Source organism: Antechinus flavipes, chromosome 1, assembly GCF_016432865.1.
Source record: "Antechinus flavipes isolate AdamAnt ecotype Samford, QLD, Australia chromosome 1, AdamAnt_v2, whole genome shotgun sequence".
In the NCBI taxonomy this organism is placed as follows: domain Eukaryota; kingdom Metazoa; phylum Chordata; class Mammalia; order Dasyuromorphia; family Dasyuridae; genus Antechinus; species Antechinus flavipes.
In genome coordinates, this window is record NC_067398.1 from 227,817,914 (window position 1) to 227,842,458 (window position 24,545).

Below are 24,545 nucleotides of genomic sequence, written 5' to 3' on the forward strand. Positions count from 1 at the left end.
ATATCTCCATCCCACCTCTTTTAAAATCATCCCTGCAAAGCTGACCTAGTTACAAGCCTGAAACTGGGGCTACTACCTTGAAGGAAAATAAAGGTTAAGTAATTGGGTAGTCCTAAAAATATACATCACACCTGCATGACTAAGACACTGATTTGAAACTTGTGCCAAGATATCCTCTCCCTTCAAAACAATAACCTGAAAAATGACTCACAGATCATGTCACCAAACAAAACAAAAATGGATTCTCAGGTAGTTGTTTCACAGTTCTTCAGAGGGCCTCCTCCCCCCAAAATCAATAATAATCCTTTCTTAAACTGTTCGTGCAAAAAAGTCAAAGAAAAACTCAAAAGTTCCTGACTTGATCTTAAAGGATTCTTCAAACAAGTTGGTAAATACAGCATATTAAAACTAACTTCCATATTACTGAAAATTAGACCTATGGCTATTTGAATAAAGAGCTAGCACGGTCATTCCAGCCCCCTACCTCAGATCCCACCCCTTTTCAATGATCCAGACATTCCATTTGTTCTGGCTAGTCATCTGAACAAAAAGTCTTCATTTCATCTCCCTAAAATGGGAATCTTTCTTCCTCCCTCTAAGGCACTCAACAATACTCGGTGAAGCTTTTTCTACCTGCTTAAAAATTCACAGGATTGCTGGGAGGCTCATTAGAAACTAAATGTCAAGCGTCTTTGCAAACCTTAAAATACTATCAAAATGCTGGTCATTATTCTTAGTATTACTAAAATGCAAGTCGTTGGCTTGTGCCAGGGACTGGACAAAAGACACTAGAGAAAAGGCTCTGCAAAAAAAAAAAGTTAAAAGTACTATTTACCAAATATTTGTAATCGATCCATCAGTTAAATTGAGGGTGGTAAAGAAAGGGGAAAATGAGATTTTCAAACAAGATTGTGATTGGAAGATTCAGTTACCTCTTTTCCCACATGTAAGGCTTTCCTCATCTACCATTATCATCCATCGAAGGAATGTACTAAAGAGACCCAACAAACTCCCGGCCGGGCCTCCGGATAGTCTCAGAGGATAGAATGACAGGCCAATACCTTTCTCCACCAACCCCCTGGGGTGGAGGGGGAGGGGAGATGTTAATGCAAAAGGTGCAGGTACTCCATAGGGTTCACCTCTCGGTCTCCAAGCAATCTCCAGCTTAGAGTGTCTTGCTCGACTGGGACTGACTGGTTGATTGGGGAGTCCCAAGATGATGCACAATACACAATAAGACCCCCAGACAGAGAAGGGCCCCGCTTCCCTCCCCTGACCACCAGACTTTGCCCAGACCCATTGCTTCCAAGGAGGGAGAAAGGGAGCAAGGTGAATGAGGCCTTCTTTATTTCCTATTTCCCGGGATCGCGGGCACTGCACAGAGACGCTGGCGAGGCGGGCTGGGGGACAGAAGCTGGGCCTCCCGCACCCCCTAAGACCGGCAGATGGGGTCTGAAGCCAAGACCAAAAGCGGTGGGGGCGGGGGAGGGAAGGAAAGGGTGTACATACACACACGTACACATACACGCGCTGGGCGACCCCGGGGGAGCGAGTGATGGCCGTACCTTGAAGTAGCCGCCCTCGTAGAGCGTGTTGGGGGGCCCGAAGATGGCCACCTCCCAGTTGTAGAGGTCGGACTCGTCCACCAGGGTGATCCGGAAGCCCTCCACCGGCTCCTCTTGCAGGGATTTGAGCTCCAGCATCAGGGCTTTCTGCGAGCTGGTCATCTGCTGCTGGGCCATGGCAGCGGCGGCGGCGGCGGAGGCGGCGGCGGCGGCGGCGGCGAGGGCTAGGGCCGGGCCGCCGGGCCCCTCTCCAGTCCCCGAGGCCCCGGCTCCCACACAGGCCTCGCTCTCCTCCCCACCGGCCGCGGCGGCTCCTCAGGACTGCGGCGGGGCGGGGGAGGGGACGGGAGAGGCCTCCTCACAGGTGTGGGTGTGGGTGAGTGTGTGTGTGAGTGAGTGTTGTGCTGGGGGTGTGGGGGGGGAGGTGGGGGAGGAATCGCTCCCTTTCCGGGGCCTCCCCCCCCCAAGGGGGGGGGCCTCTGCGGGAGGAGGTGGAGAACGAGGAGGAGGAGGAGGAGGAAGAGGAGGAGGAAGAGGAAGAGTATGGCAGAGGGAGGGGGGAATAGGAGGGAGACAGGGCCCAGCACCGCCGCGCTCTTTTCTTTCTCTGTCTCTCTGTCTCTCTCTCACGCGCGCGCTCTCGCTCTTTCTCTTCTCTCTTTCTCTTCCTATCTCTCTCTTTCTCTCGCTCGCTCGTTCGCTCTTTCTCGCTCTCTCCCTCTCCTCAGGGGCCGGGGAAGGGCGCGAGGCGCCCGAGAAGGGGGAGGGGATGGCGAGGGGGGTACGCGCGAGGGTCTCGCGGCTACGACTCTGCCGGGGGGAGGGACGGGGAGGGAGAGGGTCTCGCGCGCCTCAGGAGAAAGAAAGGGGAGGGAGAGGGGACAGCCGCGCGCGCGCGCGTCGGCGGTGGTGTTGCTGGTGCTGGTGGTGGTGGTGGTGGTAAGGTGGGAGGGGGGGCGGCTCTCCTCAGCGGCGGGGCGCGCGCGCGCCCCCTCCCTCCTCCTCCTCCTCCTCCTCCCCCCGCCGTCTCCTCCTCCTCCTCCTCCTCTTCCAGTCACCAGCTCCTCTCTCGCCGGCCACTTAGGCCCTTTGTGACGCCAGCAGAGCACCCTGACCTCAGCGCGCTCAGTTCCAGGGGCGGTGGCAGCCCCGCCAGCTGTTTCCTCCCTCCCCATCCCGTCCCCGCCCCTTGCTCCTCCCATTTTCCTCCTCTCCGCCCAAACCCTTAAAGGAATAGTTTCAAGCTTTGCCTTTATGGGGGAGGAGGGTTAAGAGGGATTTCCCCCTCCTTTTCCAACCTCCTCCCTCCAGCCCTGTCCTTGCCCGTCCTGCTGGAGTGGAGCCCAGCGGAGCGGAGTGCTTGGGGTTCCGGGTTGGCTAAGAAGGATTTAGGAGGGTATGTCTGTATGATTCTCTTCTCTCCTGTGAAGGAGCGAGGAAGAGGTCTCAAGAAATGACTGGGAATTTCTTGTTATCTCTAAGCTTAAGCGGGATGAACCTCAGAGATATAGGAAAGCGAAGGCGAGAATGGAGGAGGTTGGAAATGCGTGCGTACCCCTCTCTGCCTAGTTTGGCAGCTGCGGGGTGTGAGAGATGGGGGCTGGAGATTGGGTGGTTCCTAGTACCTTGCAGAATTAAATTGGAACTTCACTGCTGAAGAGGCGGCGCTGCTTTGGAAAGGAAATAAGGATATTGATATAGCTATATTACTAGGTGACCTCTGGGTGGCCCGGCCGAGAAGGGGAGGGGCCACTTGAGGGATGATCTATAAGGGTTCCAGAGCAAGATAAAGAGAAGAGTCAAGAGCCTCGTAGGGTAAGAATGGTTGACCCCCATAGTCTCCTAAAAGACCTCTTTCGAAATTTCTGGGTGATAGTAGAAGTAATTGTCAGAGACTTGGATTTGCCCTTTCAAACTGTAGGAATTGGGGTTCCTGGAATAAGCTGCCTGAAAACTTAAGAGCCACCTGGGTGTGAAGATAAGTGAGGGGAACTCTAGCTGAAGGTTTGTGATATGGTTAGTGTGAGTGAATATAGCATATACTTAGCGGGAAGGGACCTGGAAGAGGTTGTGGGGGAAGATCCAATGTTCCGGTCTTTCCTTTCCTATTCAATCATATGATTATGCACTCAAAAGAATTTCAGGGGAGAAATTACTTATCCGTGTTCACTTAACTCATGTCCATAAGTAGATCCCTGGTCTTCTGATTCTGGATTCATTGTGCAATCTACAATACTAATGATTCCCATTTAGTGAATCCTCAGCCCTTCCGGCATGTTTGAAATGATCCAAAGGATCAGCTAAAAATTACTTAATGGAATCTCTAAGTAGTAAATAAGTATAGAATTTTTTGAGCAAGTATATAAAATTTATCTTGAGGGTTCACTATACATTTTTTGGTGCTGTTGAAAGAGGTTCACAGGACAAAAATGTTGGCAATTACGGCATTATAACCATTTTGTTGGTTCAGTTTGTGAATAGAGTTTCTTGACTTAAGGTCTCTGAATCTAATTTTTAAAAATTTGACTAATATTTCAACATATTTGATTTCCTTAGTATTTCTATTTTGTGTATTTAAAAACATAATTCTTAGGAGTCCATAGACTTCACCAGGCTGCCGAAGGAGTCCATAACCTAAAAAAGTTTAGAACCCCTGTTTTAAAAGCCAAACTACAGTACCTCTATACCCCAAACTCCAACAGAAGAGTTACCATCAACTAGCTTTTATTATGCTCAGTTTGTTTTTCCCCCCAGATATGACCACCGACTCACTATAAAAACAGTCATTTGTTATAAATGGCCTCTCCTACCCATAAGGATATAGATTTATATCTGGCAATTGACTATAAACTATGGTCTAAATTAATTCTGGACTCACACAGACTCAAGCCTACATCTCTGAGACTTTGGTTTATGCTTTCTATCTAGAATTTCCACCAGGAACAACAGAATGTGAATGTTTGAGGGGGGAAGGGGGAGCATTTATGAAAAGATTACTATGTGTTAAGCTCTTTACTAAGTGCTAGGTGCTTTCACTAAGTGAAAATTGAGAATATAAGCTCTTGCCCCTCTAGGAGTTTACATTCTAATGAAGAAAATGACATAGGGAAGCAGATTATGGTCTGAGAAGACACAAAGATGATGAACAAAACAGAAGCAATGGTAGTATTGATTACAGTTCTCAGAGTAAGAGAATATCAGAAAAGACAGGAAATAACTAGATCGAGAATTAGGATGCATTATCTCAAAGAGTACAAGACAGATTGACTTAGCTTTTCCCAGGCATAATGTCTGGAGATTTTATTTGGGTGAAAAACTGGATTTATTTCTAGTTTTCATCTAAGTATCCTCAGTTCCATTGCAAAAATCAAACTAACTAGAGACAAAGCATAGAACAAACTTATTATATATAGGAATCACAGAAAGTATTTTTAACCAAAACCATTAAAGGTAATTCAGGACTTATAAATACTGTCCAGTTTGAGGGGGAAAAGAGATTCAATAGAAAGCTAACTCCAACCCCTGAACTCCTAGAGTCCATATCACTCAAAATACCAGTGATGAATAAGATAGATATTTGCTCTTCCTCAGCTCCAGCTACTACATCTACCTCAGCTTAGCACTTTTCTGTCACTCCTCTGCTTATTCTTGCTATGAAGACCGTTCTCCAACTCTTTGAGAATGAGACAGCTTAAGCCAACATATCTCTGGGCTAGTCCCCTTTATCTTTCCAATTCTAGTCATCCTCTTCCTCTTGATCTTCCAAAAGGACCCTGGTACACAAATGATCCTGAGGCACAGAGAAGCCTCAAGAAAGCATCAAATATTTTTAAAGGATTTAATTCTTTAAAACTGATGACTGCCAACAGAGAAAAAATTCATATTCCTATTACACAACCAGTATTTGTGAAATATGTAGTATGTTCTCATACTAGTCCGTATTCTATGAGGATGGACTTAAGTTGTAGGAAAAACAGAAGGCATGGTCCCTAACATTAAAGATCGTATTAACAGTTTAAGGGGTAAGGAAAGAGAGAGCAAAAGACTGGGGCCACCTTTGTTTGGAACAAAAAAAAAAAAACAGGAACTAAACTACAGGACTGTAGAAATATAAAAGCACAAAAAGGAAAAAAAAAGGTAGGGAAGTTATCACTAAAGAAGACCTTTAAGTTCAGAAAGATGGATTGTTAATTTGAAGACAACAGAAAAAAATCCAATGCTAGAAATAAAGACTAGGAATTTGGGGATGGGTGAGATGTGGGGAATAGGCATTTTGGAATTCTCCTCTGAGCCAATTGTATACCAGGATTCAACTACATTCTGCTTCTGATTCACTGTGACAGGGTTTCAACGTTCTTATATCTGAAACAGGCATCCAAACTACCATATAAAAGCCAGCTTTACTTAGAAATTCTAAAATTGTTTTTTTCTGTAACACTGAGGTCAGGAAATAATATCTTTCCTCTCAACTCCTTTTCCTCAAGTTTTATGTTTCTAGGCCCAGAATGATGTCCAATTGTTAATGCCATGCCTTCTATTTTGCCCCAGGCCTACTCTGTTATGTGAACTAAGTCAAGAAGTAGGTCTCAATTGGAAAAGTATATGAACAGCTTTGCTTGCATAAGATGAGTGATCTTCAAAAAATTTTATACATATTAACTTAATTGCTCACCCCACCCTTTCCTAATGAGCTTTGTTTTCTGATTTCCTGCTAAGACCCTAGTGTTCCCTACATAACCATACCAGATGAACAAGGTTGATCTTTGATCTGTGAGATGAAAGAAGGAATTTATTAATCTTCTTAAAGCAGAATTCCAATCACATAACACTCCACATTGACTCCCCCCCTCATAGCCTACCTTAAAAAATCCAAACTTGGGCCTATCATGCCTTCCCTAATCAAGCCCCAACTATATTTTCACTCCTTTTACTCCTACTGTGCCTTGCACCTTTCTTTCCAGACAGATTGGACTCACTGTTTTCTTCTCTCTATCCATTTCATGCTTTAATTAATCTATGCTATTCCCTCTGCCTATATGAATGTCTACTTTTGCCCATATTCTGATTACTCTTTTAAGACCCAGTTCATTTAATACTTATTCCAAGAAACTTTCCCTGATTTTCCCCCATCTAGATAAAAGCCTCAGTTTTTTCACCTTTAAATACTACTTGCAATTGTCTGTCTTACAGGGCTGTTGTAAGAAAAACACTTTTAAAAGTGGAGCTAAATTGTGAAGGACTTTAAATATCACATTTGATTTCTTATCCCAGAAGCAACAGGAAACTACTTAAAGTTCTTTACTAATGTGCTTTACTTTTACATCATAAGCAGTTTAATATATACTTCATATTCCCCATCCAGTAATCCTTTCCTAGTAACAAAAACAATAAAAACCAACTGTCTGACACCCTGGGCTATACTTATATACCCATATATTAAGTGCTCCAAGGAAAGGAGAGTATTCTATTTTCTGGGGCCAAGATTGGTTAGTTTTATATGATTTCCCTGATTCTGCTTACTTCATTGTATATTTTCACCAAGTTCCTATATTGTTTCTTATAGCATAATATTCCATCACATTAACAATAGTTTTCAAAAGCAGAAGACAATATACAGTTGAACTGAATAACTATATAGGTTAAGAAAACATACTTGGGAGAGCAGTGAGGGTAAGGTGATGAGAGGTTATATTAAGAAGAAAGGTGGGGAAAAAAAAAAAGAAGAAGAAAGGTAGGATATAGCGCTGAGCCTTAAGTCAGGAAGACCTGGATTCAAATCTGGTATCATCCACAAGCTCTATGACGCTGGGCAAATCTCAGTTTCCTCATCTATAAAATGAGCTGAGCTGAAGAAGGAAATGACAAATCACTCCAATATCTTTGCTAAGAAAACCTCCAAATGGGGTCATGGAGAACTGGACTGGCTGAAACAGCTCAATGACAAATAAGAAGAAATAAAAGGATTTAGAAGTCCTAGAAGAGGTGGAAATAGACCTTACCTTATACTTTACCGAAAAAATAGAAGCCAGTATTATGAACTTTTTTTTTTTTTTTTTTTTTTTTTTGGTATACCTCCAAACCCTTCAGGTCTTTGCTTTACTCTCTGATAAAGATGTGGTCTACCTCACCAAGAATCATAGAATTCTTGATCACCCAAGTAGAACATTAGTTGTAAAATTAACATATATATCTGTCTGTGACTGAAGTAAATTGAAAGCTTAAGTCATGAGAATCGAAGATCTTTGTTCTATCTGACTTTGCCTAACTCCTAAATCAGCACTACGTGACAATCTGGTCAATGAAACTCAATAGTTTCCTACTCTAAACCAATGCATAGTACTTTGCATTTGAAAGATAGAGAAGTGTCATTTTGAACTGTCTGGGACTCAATCCTACAATCTACAAATCAGCTTAACTGATTTGAGAGGAAATAAAACTCTGATATGGCTCCCAAAAGTCTTAGCTGCAATTCATTGGCTCCAGATGGCTTCCTTTGTTCTCTGCTTCCCTCAATCTGCTACTTTAAATTATGTGACTGTGGGCAAGTCAATCACTTTGCAGATCCTACAGTAAGGTTGTTAGTGACTGAGCTCACAATCCTATATTACACAGAAGTAATGAGGAGGAGCAATATAGCAAAGCAAGATCAGAGCAGAGAACACACACTACTGCCATAAAAGGCCCACATGTTAGAGAGGAAGTTAGCATTAGAGCAACATATTTGACCATGTTCTACCACCTAATATCCCCCCCAAACACATACCCAAAAGTCTTTAATGATTCCTAATTAATGTGATTTAGAAGAACAATTGCTACTTCCAAATGATGTATTTGAGTTTTAGCACCAAATGATGAAATTGATGTAGGCACCAAATGTTGGTGTTCATTCATGTGAAGAATTCACAGTGACCATTCTCTTTGCAAAATGTAGGTTTATTTTAGAAGAGATTACAGACAAAATGAAGAGACAATAGACACCAAGAGAGTAAATATGGAAAAGAGTTGGGAGAGCATACAGTTGCAAGGAAAGGGATTTTAACCATTAACAATGGAAAAGGGAAGTTCCCTAGTGGAACTCAAAGTTAATCAGAAGAAAAGTAACACCTCATGAAGTTGGAGTGTGCCCTTAAAAAGAGCCCATGAGACAAAGTGGGGTGAGACTCATGATGAGGCATAGTGGAGGGTTGAAGGGAAAGAGACCATGAGGCAGAATGTGAATTCAGCAAAGATGGTGTGGTCCATCAGCAGATTTATAGGGGAAATTCAACCTCAGGGGTTTGATATAATTCAGAATTCTGACTGAATTTAGCTAGTTATGGCTGCCCATAATCTCCACAGAGGATTGAATTGATCCCCATCCATGCCCTTTCTTGCTTGCCTGCTGACCATTTTCTTTAATTTTCAAAAGATATGCATGGATAATTTTTCAACATTAACCCTTAGAAATCCTTGTGTTCCAATTTTTCCTCCCCTTCTCCCCACTCCCTCCCCTAGATAGCAAATAATCCAGTATATGTTAAACGTGATTTTAAAAATGTTAAATCCAATATATGCACATATATTTATATAATTATCTTGCTGCACAAGAAAAATCAAATCAAAAAGGAAAAAATGAGAAAGAAAATAAAATGTAAAACAACAAAAAGAGTGAAAATGCTATGTTGTGATCTACACTCAGTTCCCACAGTCCTTTCCCTGGGAATTGATGGCTCTCTTCTTCATAAGATCATTGAGACTTGACCATTTTCCATATATAAAATTTCATTCCTCACATCTTTTCTGCCTCTGTAAAAGGTAGACCTTGGAAAAGGGATTCCTTTCTCAACTATCACTTGCAATCCCTAGTTTTCTTCAAAGCTCAGAGCAAACTCAATCACCTTTAATGAAGTCTCTTCTGATTTCCCCCAACCCTCCTACACTAAGAAGTTAACATTCTCTCAATGTTATTTTTCATTTTTATACATGTTATATCCCTAAGGTAGAATGCAAATTCCCAAGAGCCTAAACTTTGTCCTCTTTTATGTGTTTATATCCATAAGACTTAGCACGGTACTACCCTGCATGTAGAGCACATAGTATTCATTAAATTGAATTGTCCTGTCCCTAGCAAGAGTCCATTAGCAAGCCTGGAGGAAAGAGAACTACGGTCCAAATCTGGATTCAAGTGAAAGCATGAACTAATGACTCAGCATAGATAGCAATCTGTTTCTCCTGAATACCAGTCTCTAAAATTTAGCCAGAAATTGGATTAAAAGTTTCAAGCCAAAAAAAAAAAAAAAAAGTTTCAAGCCAAAGTGAAATGAGCAGAACCAGGAGATCATTATACACTTCAATAATGATACTGTATGAGGATATATTCTGATGGAAGTGGATTTCTTTGACAAAGAAACCTAACTCTTGTTTCAATTGATAAATGATAGACAGAAGCAGCTACACCCAAAGAAAAAACACTGGGAAATGAATGTAAACTATTTGCATTTTTGTTTTTCTTCCCGAGTTATTTTTACCTTCTGAATCACAAGAGAACTGTTCGGTTCTGCAAACATATATTGTATCTAGTATATACTGCAACATATTTAACATATATAGGACTGCTTGCCATCTAGGGGAGGGGGTGGAGGGAGGGAGGGGAAAAAATCGGAACAGAAGCGAGTGCATGGGATAATGTTGTAAAAAAAAATTACCCTGGGATGGGTTCTGTCAATAAAAAGTTATTATTAAAAAAAAAAATCCTAAAAAAAAAAAAAAGTTTCAAGCTAGCAAAGACTGCATGAAAATTAAGAAGCATTGCATTTTTGTTTTTTCTTCTCAGGTTATTTTTACCTTCTTTCTAAATCTGATTTTTCTTGTGCAGAAAGATAACTATATAAATATGTATACATATATTGTATTTAACATATACTTTAACATATATGGGATTACTTGTCATCGAGGGGAGGGGGTGGAGAGAAGGAGGGAAAAAGTTGAAACAAGTTTTTGTAAGGGTCAGTGTTGAAAATTTGCCTATGCATATGTTTTATATATAAAAAGCTATAATTTAAAAATGTTAATAAAAAAAAAAAAGAAAAAGAAAAAGAAAGAAAGAAAATCAAGCATGGGGCAGCTAAGTGGCACAATGGATAGAGCATCAGACCTGGAGTCAGGAGGACCTGAGTTCAAATTGGCCTCAAACCCTTAACACTTCCTAGCTGAATGACCCTAGGCAAGTCACTTAACCCCAATTCCCTCAGCAAAAAAAAAAAAAGCATTCTATCAGGAAGCAGTCAGGGAAAAAACACTTAGTCTCATGAACTCTGATCATCTCCCCCAAGCACTGGCATTTTTTGTCAGTAGCAAGTAGCCCCACCTCCACTTTAATTGATGAAGAGCCAGTGAAAAATATACAACTCAAGGAGGTCCTAGATAAAAAGAAAGGCTTCACAGCACTTTTTGTAATAGAAAAGAACTGGAGGAGGTGGGGAGAGTGAATTCCCATGAAATATGGAATGACTAAATAAATTGTACGACTGCTGATGTCTAATGGTTAGTGCCTGGGGTCAGGAATACCTGAGTTCAAATCTAGCGTTAGACACTCCCTTGTTGTATGGCCTTGGATAGGTAAGTTAGCCTCTTCTGCTTTAGTTTCTCCAACTGTAAAATAGAAAAATAATAGCGCCTACCTTTCTGGGTTGTGTGAGGATCAAATGAGACAATGTTTTTAAATTTTAAAAAAATATCTGGCACGGTATCACATAGTGGCATTATTTAAATGCTTATTCTTCCTATTTCCTCCTCCAGCGATTCCCAATAGGATATTATTGTCCTATAAGAAATGTGAAATATTATGAATACAAAGAAACATGGAAAAACAAAGTGAAGTAAGCAAAGCCTCTAAAACAATATATATGACTTCAACAATGTAAATGAAAAGAACCATAACCACAAATAATTGAAAGCAAATGTTACAAAATTACAAATAACAAGCATAGCCCCAAAGAGATAGAAAACATTTTCCCCAAACTCCTTTGCAGAAGGAGGACTTTATGGGTATGGAGCATTACATATATTTTTAGACTTTTTGCTATACTGATCAATTATTTTTCTTTTTCTTAAAAAGTCTTTGTAATATGGGGTGGCTCTCTGGGAAGTAGCAAGTAACAAAGGGAAGGATTCTAAAAGAAATTTAGATAAGGTAAAAAAAAAAATTCCAATAAAGTTTATTTAAACAATGTTGCAAAATTAAAAAGAACAAAACTTGGTCTCAGGAGATATGATTTAAAAAAAAACAGCCTATCATGCCTTTGCCAGAGGTCAAGAGTTTCAGGATATAGAACATTACATATATTATCAGATATTTTCTCATGTATTGATCTGTTTTGCTGATTTTTTTTCCTTCTCAAGTTTTTCTTTTTAAAGAAGAATTATTTAAATGAAGCTCCCTTGGAAGGGGGAGGAATACAAGGAGAAATTTACTTGATGTAAAAGCAGAAAATCCAATGAAATTTTTTTAGAAAAAACAAAGCAATGAATAATCTCCATTTCTGGTTTAACTACTTTAGTATGAATCTTTGACTCAAAACTTTTAAAAGTCTAGTAAGTCTGGTTCTGGAGAGAGAGATCCATTGATTCAAAATGAGCTCTCAGGAGGTTAACGTTAATTAACTATATTAATGCCAAGCAAAATATCCTCTGTGATGTCTAGGGACATTAATTGCAACAGGGAAAAGGAATATATCCCACCAATCAGATTTGCTAACAGAGATCCTTTAGTTTTTAGGAACTTGACATATTAGAATCCAAAATGAGGCATTTAATCTAGATTCATTCTCTACTCTGCCCTCTTCTTCAACCCCTATTTTCAGTCAGTGAATTCTTGTGGATTCTACCTCCAGAAAAGATAATTCTTTCATCTGACCTTTTCTCTCTACTCACATACCATCTACTCTAGCTCACTTCTAAGTTGGATGATTGCAAAAACTTAATTGATCGCTCTTCTTCTAGCCTTTGCCCAAACTATCATCCTTGAGCTATCAAACTGATACTCCTAAAACACAGACCTATGTCACCCTTTATCCATAACATTCAATCTTCCTTGGATGACTGACTCAATCCACTATCATCATTTTGTTCTTTAATACCCTCCTCAATCTGGTTTCCACCCATGTTTTCAATCTTACTTCATGTTACTTTCCTTCACTCAAACTGCCCCAATCCAACTGGCCTGCTCAACATTTACTTTCAGAATGTCTAGCTTCCTTCAAAGTATTGTTATCCTTCAATCAAACTGGCCTGCTCAACATCTACTTTTAGAATGTCTAGCTTCCTTCAAAGTATTGTTATCCTTCCACTTTGCTCTTTTGCCCAATGTTGTGGGTCAGCATTAAAAATTAAATGGTAATTTGGGAGTTTTGTGGAAGCTACAAAAAACACACCAAGGCCTGCAGACAATAAGCAAGTTTAGAAATGGAATAATGCATAAAATACCTGTGTAGTATTGCATAGTATCAACATGTTATCTTTTGATACCATAATTCAGACTTTTCTGGTTTGAAAGGAAGACTAAAAAATTTTACTCAGATTTTCTAGATGGAAGGATAGAGACACCATGCCAATGTGTCCCCATCCCACTCCCCTAACATCTGTTATATAAAAGGATTAACTCTATACCTCCTGTTAGATCTTTTTCTTCTAGAAAACCTTTCCGGATTCTTTCCATCCTAATCCCTGTCCAGTAATTAGGAGTTGAGAGGCAAAAAAAATGTAATAGAATGGGAACTGGCCTCAAATCCAGGAAGACTTAAATTTTCCTCCTGACATATACTGGACACATGACCTTGAGCTAGTCATTTGGCTTTAAATTGCTCTTAGTCATTTTCTAAAACTATTAAGTTCTAGAGAATGTAATCACCTATATTAGCAGAGGAAATTACCAACCTGAGAGTTTCTTGTACCAATGAAATCAAAGATTCTATTCCCTTACTTTGTATTTACCTGTGTATATGCTATATTCCCCTAATAGAAGAAAAGCCTCATGAGGTTTTGCAATCCTAGTACCTTATACTTTGTTGTTGAATTGTTTCAGTCATGTCCAACTATTTGTTTTTCATTTTGTTTTGTTTTTTTGGCAAAGATTCTGGAATGGTTTGCCATTTTCTTCTGTAGCACATTTTACAGATGAGGAAACTGAGGTAAATGAAGTCACATAGCAAATGTCTGAGGTAAAATTTAAACTCAGTTCTTCCTGGCTTTAAATCCCAAAATCTATCCATTTCACCATGTAGCTACCTACCTTGTATTTAGTATTAGTGGGAATTCTAATCCTTGGGAATTTTAGGAAATTCTAGTCCCTATTTTGCTACTTAGTAGTCATGTGACCTTGTCCTAGCTACCTACGCATACTAGGCTTCAATTTGTTGTTTTATAAAAGGGGGAATGAGTGCCTTGCTTATAACATAGAAATAAGAGAGAGAATAATGTGGAGTCTTCTAGGAAGATGGCAAAATACTAAATTGCAATGGACACATCTCAAAAAATAATAGAAAAGAAACAAAATTGACAATTACAATAAAATTTAAATTCATAAAAAAGATGAGAAAACCAAAAACACTTTTCAAAACCATTATGGAATAGATGTATAGGAGATATAGTTGGATAGACTCCCAGTCTACTCTTTCAGGGAGGTGAAAGGTATTAGACATTATACAATTTAAGGCTTTCAATGTATCAATAAGTTGGGCTTTTTTTTCCTTTTTAAGAGATACTATGTGTTCATCTGCATAACTTCACATGTGGTTTCTTAATGGAGGCTGAAGGTAAAATAAGAGAGAATCAAACTCAAAAACTTTTTTTAAAATGTTTTTAAAAAACTGTTTTCAATGTAACTGAGGGAAATATTTTTTTAAAAAATACCATTTGTCATATGAAATGATTCTCCAGCAAAGAGAGTCTTGGATAACTATATTATAAGGAACAGAAAATATAAAAACAAAAAAATTTTATGATATATGGTAGGGTGGGAAATAAGAGTAATACAAAGGAAAAAATACCAGAAAAAATACATATTTTAAGAAAAAGAAAAAAAGATAATACAAAGACATGGTAAAATGAATAACTGACACATTTAGATCATTCCAGGCAATCTCTTAAGATTATAAATTTCAGGAAAGTTGCTGATTTGTATTAGTAGCGTTTCCTAACTAGGAGTTCCCCACACTATTGAAATTACAGTGCTGGACCAAAAAAGGAAGAACTAAATCTAGCAGGAAACATCACATGAGGAATTTATTTTAAAACTCAAAGCAGCTAAAAAACCTCAAGAACAAATTTAAGCTAGAAAAAACTAAATGATACTAAAATAACTTCAAAAGAAAATAATGAAGAAAATGTAGAATATAATTTTTTTTAAACATTACTAAGATCAAAAGCAAGATAATAAATGGAGGCATAATCAATAGAATCTCAGCATTGGAAGGAGGCTTGGATTCCATCTAACCCATTTCATAACTGAATATCAATCTGCTTGATAATATACCTAAGAAATGGTCATCTATCCTTCTTGAAAAGACTTCAAGTCACATAGAAATCTTTACCTTCCAGGGAAACCCACCTCCCTCTCATTTTGGGATATGGCTCTAATTATGAAGTAGTTATATTAAGCCTAAATCTGCTCCTTTGAAATTTCCACCCAGGATCCCCATTTCTTTCCATATGCCAAGCAGAGCAAGTCATATCCCTCTTAAACATGACAAGCCTTCAGATACTTGAAAACAGTCATGGTGTTTGTCATCCTGATCATATATCTCTGATTCCTCCTCCCAGGCATCATGTTGCATGTTTTCAAGGTCACTCTTTTCATGCTTTCTAACTTTAGTCTATTTATCTAGGTTTCTCAGCAGAAATCAGACCTGACAGCTTAAGTCATTTTTTTAATGTCTTAGCATTTAAACTTCTCCCATTAATGAGGAAAGTATTGTCTTTCTTGATCATTATAGTAGATATTGTCCCTCTTAATGCTAGAGCTTTCTCTCAGAGACTGAGTCTATTCTGAATATGTTTTGTTTCTACAAAGTTGTTGTCTCCCAAGTTAGGCTGAGAGATCCTTAAGGACAGAGACTATTTTTACCTTTCTTTGAATCCTCAGTTCTCAAGGCAGTCTGTGGCACATAAAAGGCATTAAATACAATTGACTCAATCTGACTTGATTTGGAGCTCAAATGAGAGAAGGATGAACTACATAAACTCAAGAGAAACTTTTTCCTTAAGGAAGGCACTTAACCCTAGGGTAATACTATTGTAGAATCCAGTCTAGATCCCTAGAGAAGGAAAGATTCCTTAGAGAAGAAAAAAAGGTGTCATTTCAGTTTATAAGTTTGGGTTTGGGCACAAATCTTTGTTTTGTTTATAGTTAAATAAAGCCTGTTAAGGAATATCAACCAGAATGGCTGCCTGATCAGAGGTAGACAACCTAGTTCCTACACCCTTACTCCAGCAATACACACATATATACACATACACATCCTAACTCCAAAATTAAAAATAATACCAGACTAAATAATGATCAAATAATATTGATCATTATGTTCAAAATACTGATCAAATATTCATGAAGATCAATATATTAATGATCAAATATTGATCAAATAATCATCAAATAATGATCAAAATATTCATGAAGAAACTCCAATAAGTGATTTTATCTATCCCAGAACTACATAAGAAATCAGCCAAAAGCCCGTGGACAATAGGAAAAAAGCCTGTTAGAAAAGTTCTTTCTGAATTTATAACTAAAGAATAACGAGATCATTATTGATCACAAAATAGAAAATGTTGATTATATCAAGTTAAAAAGCTTTTGTGCAAACTAAGCAAGATTAGACAAGATTAGAAGGGAAGCAATAAATAGGGAAAACATGTTTACAGTTAAAGGTTCTGATAAACACTTCATTTCCAAAATATAGAGAAAATTGACTCAAATTTATAAGAAATCAAGCCATTCTTCAATTGATGAATGGTCAAGAGATATGAACAATTTTCAGATGATGAAATTGAAACTATTTCTACCCACATGAAAAGGGGTTCCAAATCATTATTGATCAGAGAACTGCAAATTAAGACAACTCTGAGATACCACTACACACTTCTCAGATTGGCCAAGATGACAGGAAAAAAGTGATAAATGTTGAAGGAGATGTGGGGAAACTGGGACACTAATGCATTGTTGGTGGAGTTGTGAACGGATCCAACCATTCTGGAGAGCAATTTGGAACTATACTCAAAAAGTTGTCAAATTGTGCATACCCTTTGATCCAGCAGTGTTACTACTGGGCTTATTATTAAAGAAGGGAAAGAGACCTGTATGTGCAAAAATGTTTGTGGCAATCCTTTTTGTAGTAGCTAGAAACTGGAAATTGAATGGATGCCCATCAATTGGAGAATGGCTGAGTCAATTGTGGTATATGAATGTTATGGAATATTATTGTTCTGTAAGAAATGACCAGCAGGATGAATACAGAGAGAGATTTGGAGAGACTTACATGAACTGATGCCAAGTGAAATGAGCAGAACTAGGATATAATTATACACTTCAACAACAATACTATATGAGGATCAATTCTGATGGAAGTGACTATCTTCAACAATGAGAGGATCCAAATCAGTTCCAATTGATCAATAATGAACAGAACCAGCTACACTCAGCAAAAGAACACTGGGAAACGAGTGTAGACCACAATATAGCATTTACACTCTGTTATTGTTTGCTTGTATTTTTGTTTGTCTTTCCAGATCATTTGTACCTTCTTTCTAAATCCGATTTTTCTTGTGTAGCAAGACAACTGTGTAAATATGTATACATACATTGTATTTAACATATACTTTAACATATTTAACATGTATGAGACTACTTGCCATGTGGGGGAGGGGATGGAAGGAAAGAGGGGAAAGGTTGGAACAGAAGTTTTTGCAAGGGTCAACATTGAAAAATTACCCATGCATATGTTTTGTCAATAAAAAGCTATAATAAAAAGATATTTAAATATAAAAAAAGAAAGTGGTGGTCCAATGACCATCTTATTAATAAAAATGATTAAAATACTCCAAAAAAAAAAAAAAAAGGAAAAGAAAAGTTCTTGCCAGCACAGGAAAACCATATGTCAGCCCCTTAGATGACCATAGAGACAGCCTAGAGACCTCCATTCCCTGAAAGGCTCTGTATCATGAGGCAACAGAAATGAATAGTTCTCCTGAGAAATCCCCAAAGTGGTCAGAAACATGAATCTTCAAAATCATCTAGCTAAAAGAGGGTTTTTAAAAAAATATTTGTAGCGGCCCTTTTTGTAGTGGGAAGGAACTAGAAAATGAATGGATCTCCCTCAGTTGGGAAATGACTGAATAAGTTATATGAATGTAATAAAATATTATTGTTCTATAAAAATGATGAGCAGACTGATTTTATAAAATTTTGGAAAGACATGAACTGATGATTGGTAAAGTGAGTAGAACCAAGAGAACATTGTACATAGTAACAAGAAGATTATGTGATGATCAACCATGATGGACTTGCCTCTTTTCAAAAATGCAGTGATTCAAGGCAATTCCAATAAATATGTGATAGAAAGTACCATCCAAATTCAGAGAAAGAATTATAGAGACTGAATATGGATCAAAGCATAATATATTTTCACCTTGTTCTTTGCTTGGTTTTTTTTTCCCTCATGTAAACATCAGGTTTTGCAAAGGTAAATGTTGAAAACTATATTTGCATGTATTTGAAAAAATAAAATACGATTTTTAAATATCACCATGTAGGATGGCAACCAGAATAGCCAAACAATTCATACTGGGATACCCCAGCTCCAGGGCCTCTGAAGTCTCTGATACTGTCCTCACTGGTACACTATAGAGATTTGTAGATTTACCTCAAAGACATAGGAGAGACCAACCCTAGAGCAACTTAGGAACCTTGGTGACCCAGGTTGATACCAAGCATAGACTATTACCCTACCCAAAAGGGTGGCAGAAAACAATGGAAATGGCATGAAGCTCTAATTCAAGAACTAAAATTGGAAATTATGAATAAGATACTATAAAGACACTGAACACTATAAAGAATTATTGCAAATCCAGAGATTAAAAAATATAACTTGAAAGTGAAGAGTAAGTCCACAAGTATAAGCAGAGATGCAAAAAAATAAATAAATAAATTTCTCATGCATGAATAATTTCTCTCTACATGAATACCTGGAAAAAATGAAGTGAGTTTTTTTTTTTTCAATGAAATAAAAATTCTGAGGAAAATTGCTCTGAAGAAAAGTTAACTTCAAAATAGAAAGTAACTAAATACCCAAGTAATTGATTTCTTGGAAATTAAAATAGATCAAACAAGTCAGTGACTCCATGAGAGAAAAATACAAGATCAACTGAACCTAATCTTCTGATGTGTTGTCAGTGTAGATGCTGCTTAAAGGGTCCTCCACGAACCTGATGCTGCCAGTATTTATTAGAAAAATACCTCTCAAAATCAAACTGTTGACTTTGTCAGACCTTTTTAAAAGATAAAATGTCTCTTCCTTGACTAAATTAAACACATGTTCATGGGGGAAAACAGAGAACAAGATCAAAATATTGGGAGGAGGGGGAAAATAGAAAAAAAGGTAAGATTTTATCAAAAACAATTGATCTAGATTTGGAATTATGCCCAAAAGAGCAATGAAACTCTTGATACTCTTTTATGTAGCAGTCTCACTACTGAGTCTGTATCCCAAAAAGATCATAAAAGGGAAAAGGACTTACATGTGCAAAAATGTTTATAGTAATCCTTTTTATAGTGGCAAGGAACTGGAAATTGAATGGATGCCCATCAATTGGGCAATTGCTAAATAAGTTATGGTATATGAATGTAATGGAATGTTTTTTTCTATAAGAAATGATGAGCAGGCTGATTTCAGAAAAGCCTGACTTAGATGAACAGATGAGTGAAGCAAGCAGAACCAAGAGAACCTCGTACACAGCTAACAAGAAAATTATGTGATTATCAACTTTGATGGACTTGGCTCTTCTTAACCATGCAGTGATTCAAGGCAGTTCTGAGAGAGAACTATGGAGACTGAATATGGATCAAAGCATAGTATTTTCACTTTTTTTTCTCATCTTATGATTTTTCCTTTTGATCTGATTTTTCTTGCACAACTTGAAAAATATGGAAATATGTTTAAAAGACTTATACAAAAGCAGCTAGTTGATGTAGTGAATAGAGCACCAGCCCTGAAGTCAAGAAGACCTGAGTTCAAATCTGGCCTCAGACACTTAACTCTTCTTGGCTTTGTGACCCTGGGCAAGTCACTTAACCACCATTGCCTCAGGGAAAAAAATTATACAGATTTAACCTATATCAACTGGGGGAGGGGCAGTAAGGGAGGGAGGGAGAAAAATCTGAAAAACAATATCTTACAAAAACAAATATTGAAAACTAACTTTACATGTATTAGAAAATAAAATATTGAAATTCTTTTTTAAAAAACTGATCTGCTAAACATGTCAAGGAGAAATAATTTAAGAATCATCAGATTCTGAAAACCATGATTTTTAAAAAAAGTCAATTTCAAGAAAACTACCCAGATATATTAGAATAGTAGGATAAAATGAAGAGAAAAAGATTCTACCTGCTGAAAGAAATCTGAAAAGGAAAATTCCTAGGAATGTCATAGACAAAATCTAGAGATTCCAGATCAGAGAAAAAAATTAAACAACCAAAAAGAAAAATTTCAAGTGCCAAGGAACTATAGACCGTCTCAGACTTTGCAGTTTTTATTTTAAACGAGGAAATCTTGGAATATGATATTCCATTTTTTCTTTTTTTAATAACAGCTTTCTATTTTCAAAATAGATGCAAGGATAGTTTTCAACATTCACCCTTACAAAACCCTGTGTCTTAAATTCTCCTTTCCCTACCTCCCTCCTCTAGAGAGCAATATAAGTTAAACATGCGCAATTCTTCTAAACATATTTCTATATTTAACATGCTGCACAAGAAAAACCAGTTCAAGGGGGGAGGGGAGAATGAGAAAAAAGCAAACAAACAATAAAAATGATTAAAATGCTATGTTGTCATCCACATTCAATTCCCATTTCTGGATGCAGATGGCTCTTTCCATCACAAGTCTACTAGAATTGGCCCAAATCACCTCATTATTGAAAAGAACCAAGTCCATAATAGTTGATCATCACATAATCTTGTGGCTGTGTACAATGTTCTCTTGGTTCTACTCACTTCACTAAAGATCAGTTCATGTAAGCTTCTCTAGGCCTTTCTGAAATCATCTTGCTGATCATATTTTTATTAAAGCTTTTTATTTTCAAAACATGCATAGATAATATTCAACATTCACTCTTGCAAAACTTATGTTCCAAATTTTTTCCCTCCCTTCCCTAGATGACAAGTAATCCAATATATGTTAAACATGTACAATTCTTCTATACATTTCCATAATTATGCTGTACAAGAAAAATCAGATCAAAATGGAAAAAAAAATAAGAAAATAAATTTGATAGCCCTTTGGGCATAGTTCCAAATTGCATTCCAGAATAGTTCATCAACTTCATCAACAGTGTATTAATGTCCCAGTTTTCTCATAGTCCCTCCAATATTTATCATCTTAGCCAATCAGAGAGTTGTGCAGAGTTTTTTTCTTTTTTTAAGGTTTTTATTTTCAAAACATGTGCACAGATAATTTTCAACATTCGTGCTTGCAAAACTTTGTGTTCCAAAGTTTTTTTCCTCCCTTGCTCCCATCCTCCCCCCCTCCTAGATAGCAAGAAATCCAATATATGTTAAACATATGCAATTTTTTATACATATTTCCACAATTATGTTTTCCCATTTCATCAAATCTATTTTTAGGGAATTATATGATTTTCCTATTTCATCATATCTATTTTTAAAGAGTTTCCTAAAGATAATTTGTTTTTCTTTTTCCATACTTGCAAAGATCTCATTTCCCTTCCCCATTTGTCTTCTAACTCTTTTAAGATCCTTTTTGAAATCTTCCAAGAAAGCCTTGTGAAATGGGGCTAGCTCATATCTCCCTTTGGGACTTCATCTGGAGTTGATTTGCCTTTAGGAACCTCAGGGTCTGAGGTCTGTTTTCACTCTCCATAAAAGTTGTCTACAATAAAAGTTCTTTTTAGGTTTTTGCTCACTTTTTTAAAGGACTGAGATCTACTCTTAAGGCAAAGTGATAATAGCTGCTTTAGTTTTCCTTGATCCCGGTGTTTCTGACTGACTTCAAATGCTGGGTAAAGGGACAGGTCCTGAGTTTTTCCAGGGCTCAGTGGCTTAGAATTTACCTTTTGTATTTGCTTTCAGATGTTTTACAGCAAATCTGCAAACCCACCCACTTGCAATCAGGACAAAGTAACCTAAATGCCTTACAAAAGATTCCCCAGTGCACGAAATGCTCTGGCTCCTCATCCCAGCTCCTTACCCCAGGCTCCCCACACTGTGATCTGGGCTCAGCAGACTATCATCCCTCCCAGTTGAAACAGATCTTTCCTGAAATTCTTCCAAAGTATTTTCTTCTGGAAATGTGTTATTCTCCAAATATTTATAGGTTCTATCATTCCAAAACCGGTTTAGAAGCTTAATTTGCTGATGGTTTGAGAGGATGTCACAGAAAGCTGATATTTCCACATTATCATGCTGCACAAGAAAGATCAGATCAAAAAGGAGAAAAACAAAAAACAAAATGTAAGCTAACAACAAAAAAGTGAAAATACAAGTTGTGATCCACACTCAATCCCCACAATCCTCGCTCTGGGTAAAGATGGCTGTCTTCATTACAAGACCATTGGAATTGACCTGAATCACTTTGCCTTTGAAAATAACTGTTTATACTAGCCTTGGCAATAAGAGTCGAGAAAGATATTAAAGGAATTAGAGTAGGCAATGAGGAAACCAAACTATCACTCTTTGCAGATGATATGATGGTATACCTAGAGAACCCCAGAGATTCTACTAAAAAGCTATTGGAAATAATTCATAATTTTAGCAAAGTAGCTGGCTACAAAATAAATCCCCATAAATCCTCAGCATTTTTATACATCACCAACAAAACCCAACAGCAAGAGATACAAAGAGAAATTCCATTCAGAATAACTGTTGATACCATAAAATATTTGGGAATCTATCTACCAAAGGAAAGTCAGGAATTATATGAGCAAAATTATAAAAAAGTCTCCACACAAATAAAGTCAGACTTAAATAATTGGAAAAATATTAAGTGCTCTTGGATCGGCCGAGCGAACATAATAAAGATGACAATACTCCCTAAACTAATCTATTTATTTAGTGCTATACCAATCAGACTTCCAAGAAAATATTTTAATGATCTAGAAAAAATAACAAAATTCATATGGAACAATAAAAAGTCGAGAATCTCAAGGGAATTAATGAAAAAAAAATCAAATGAAGGTGGCCTAGCTGTACCTGATCTAAAATTATATTATAAAGCAGCAGTCACCAAAACCATTTGGTGTTGGCTAAGAAATAGATTAGTGGATCAGTGGAAAAGGTTAGGTTCACAAGACAGAATAGTCAACTATAGCAATCTAGTGTTTGACAAACCCAAAGACCCTAACTTCTGGGATAAGAATTCATTATTTGATAAAAACTGCTGGGATAATTGGAAATTAGTATGGCAGAAATTAGGCATGGACCCACACTTAACACCATATACCAAGATAAGATCAAAATGGGTCCATGACCTAGGCATAAAGAACGAGATTATAAATAAATTAGAGGAACATAGAATAGTTTATCTCTCAGACTTGTGGAGGAGAAAGAAATTTGTGACCAAAGATGAACTAGAGACCATTACTGATCACAAAATAGAAAATTTTGATTACTTCAAATTAAAAAGCCTTTGTACAAACAAAAATAATGCAAACAAGATTAGAAGGGAAGCAACAAACTGGGAAAACATCTTCACAGTTAAAGGTTCTGATAAAGGCCTCATTTCCAAAATATATAGAGAACTGACTCAAATTTATAAGAAATCAAGCCATTCTCCAATTGATAAATGGTCAAAGGATATGAACAGACAATTTTCAGAGGACGAAATTGAAACTATTACCACTCATATGAGTGTTCCAAATCATTATTGATCAGAGAAATGCAAATTAAGACAATTCTGAGATACCACTATGGCTAAGATGACAGGAAAAAATAATGATGAATGTTGGAGGGGATGCGGGAAAACTGGGACACTAATGCATTGTTGGTGGAGTTGTGAATGAATCCAACCATTCTGGAGAGCAATCTGGAATTATGCCCAAAAAGTTATCAAATTGTGCATACCCTTTGACCCAGCAGTGTTTCTATTGGGCTTATATCCCAAAGAAATACTAAAGAAGGGAAAGGGACCTGTATGTGCCAAAATGTTTGTAGCAGCCCTATTTGTAGTGGCTAGAAACTGGAAAATGAATGGATGCCCATCAATTGGAGAATGGCTGGGTAAATTGTGGTATATGAATGTTATGGAATATTATTGTTCTGTAAGAAATGACCAGCAGGATGAATACAGAGAGGACTGGCGAGACTTACATGAACTGATGCTAAGTGAAATGAGCAGAACCAGGAGATCATTATACACTTCGACAACGATATTGTATGAGGACATATTTTGATGGAAGTGGATTTCTTTGACAAAGAGACCTGAGTTTCAATTGATAAATGACGGACAGAAGCAGCTACACCCAAAGAAAGAACACTAGGAAACGAATGTGAACTATCTGCATTTTTGTTTTTCTTCCCAGGTTATTTATACCTTCTGAATCCAATTCTCCCTGTGCAACAAGAGTACTGTTTGGTTCTGCAAACATATATTGTATCTAGGATATGCTGCAACATATCCAACATATATAGGACTGCTTGCCATCTAGGGGAGGGGGTGGGGGGAAGGAGGGGAAAAATCGGAACAGAAATGAGTGCAAGGGATAATGTTGTAA

The 24,545-nt window shown here is 37.7% G+C and overlaps 2 protein-coding genes across 4 annotated transcripts in view; both read right to left on the reverse strand.

Annotated features, from left to right (window-relative positions):
• Positions 1-2,606, reverse strand: part of UBE2R2 (ubiquitin conjugating enzyme E2 R2) — a 106,952-nt gene extending 104,346 nt beyond the window's left edge. The window contains exon 1 of the mRNA XM_051997282.1: positions 1,566-2,606. Within this exon, the coding sequence (XP_051853242.1) occupies positions 1,566-1,742 (177 nt within the window). The 5' untranslated portion in view covers positions 1,743-2,606. The remainder of the gene's footprint in view (positions 1-1,565) is intronic.
• Positions 1-24,545, reverse strand: part of LOC127561895 (tubulin polyglutamylase complex subunit 2-like) — an 877,998-nt gene that overhangs the window by 587,029 nt on the left and 266,424 nt on the right. The window lies entirely within an intron of this gene.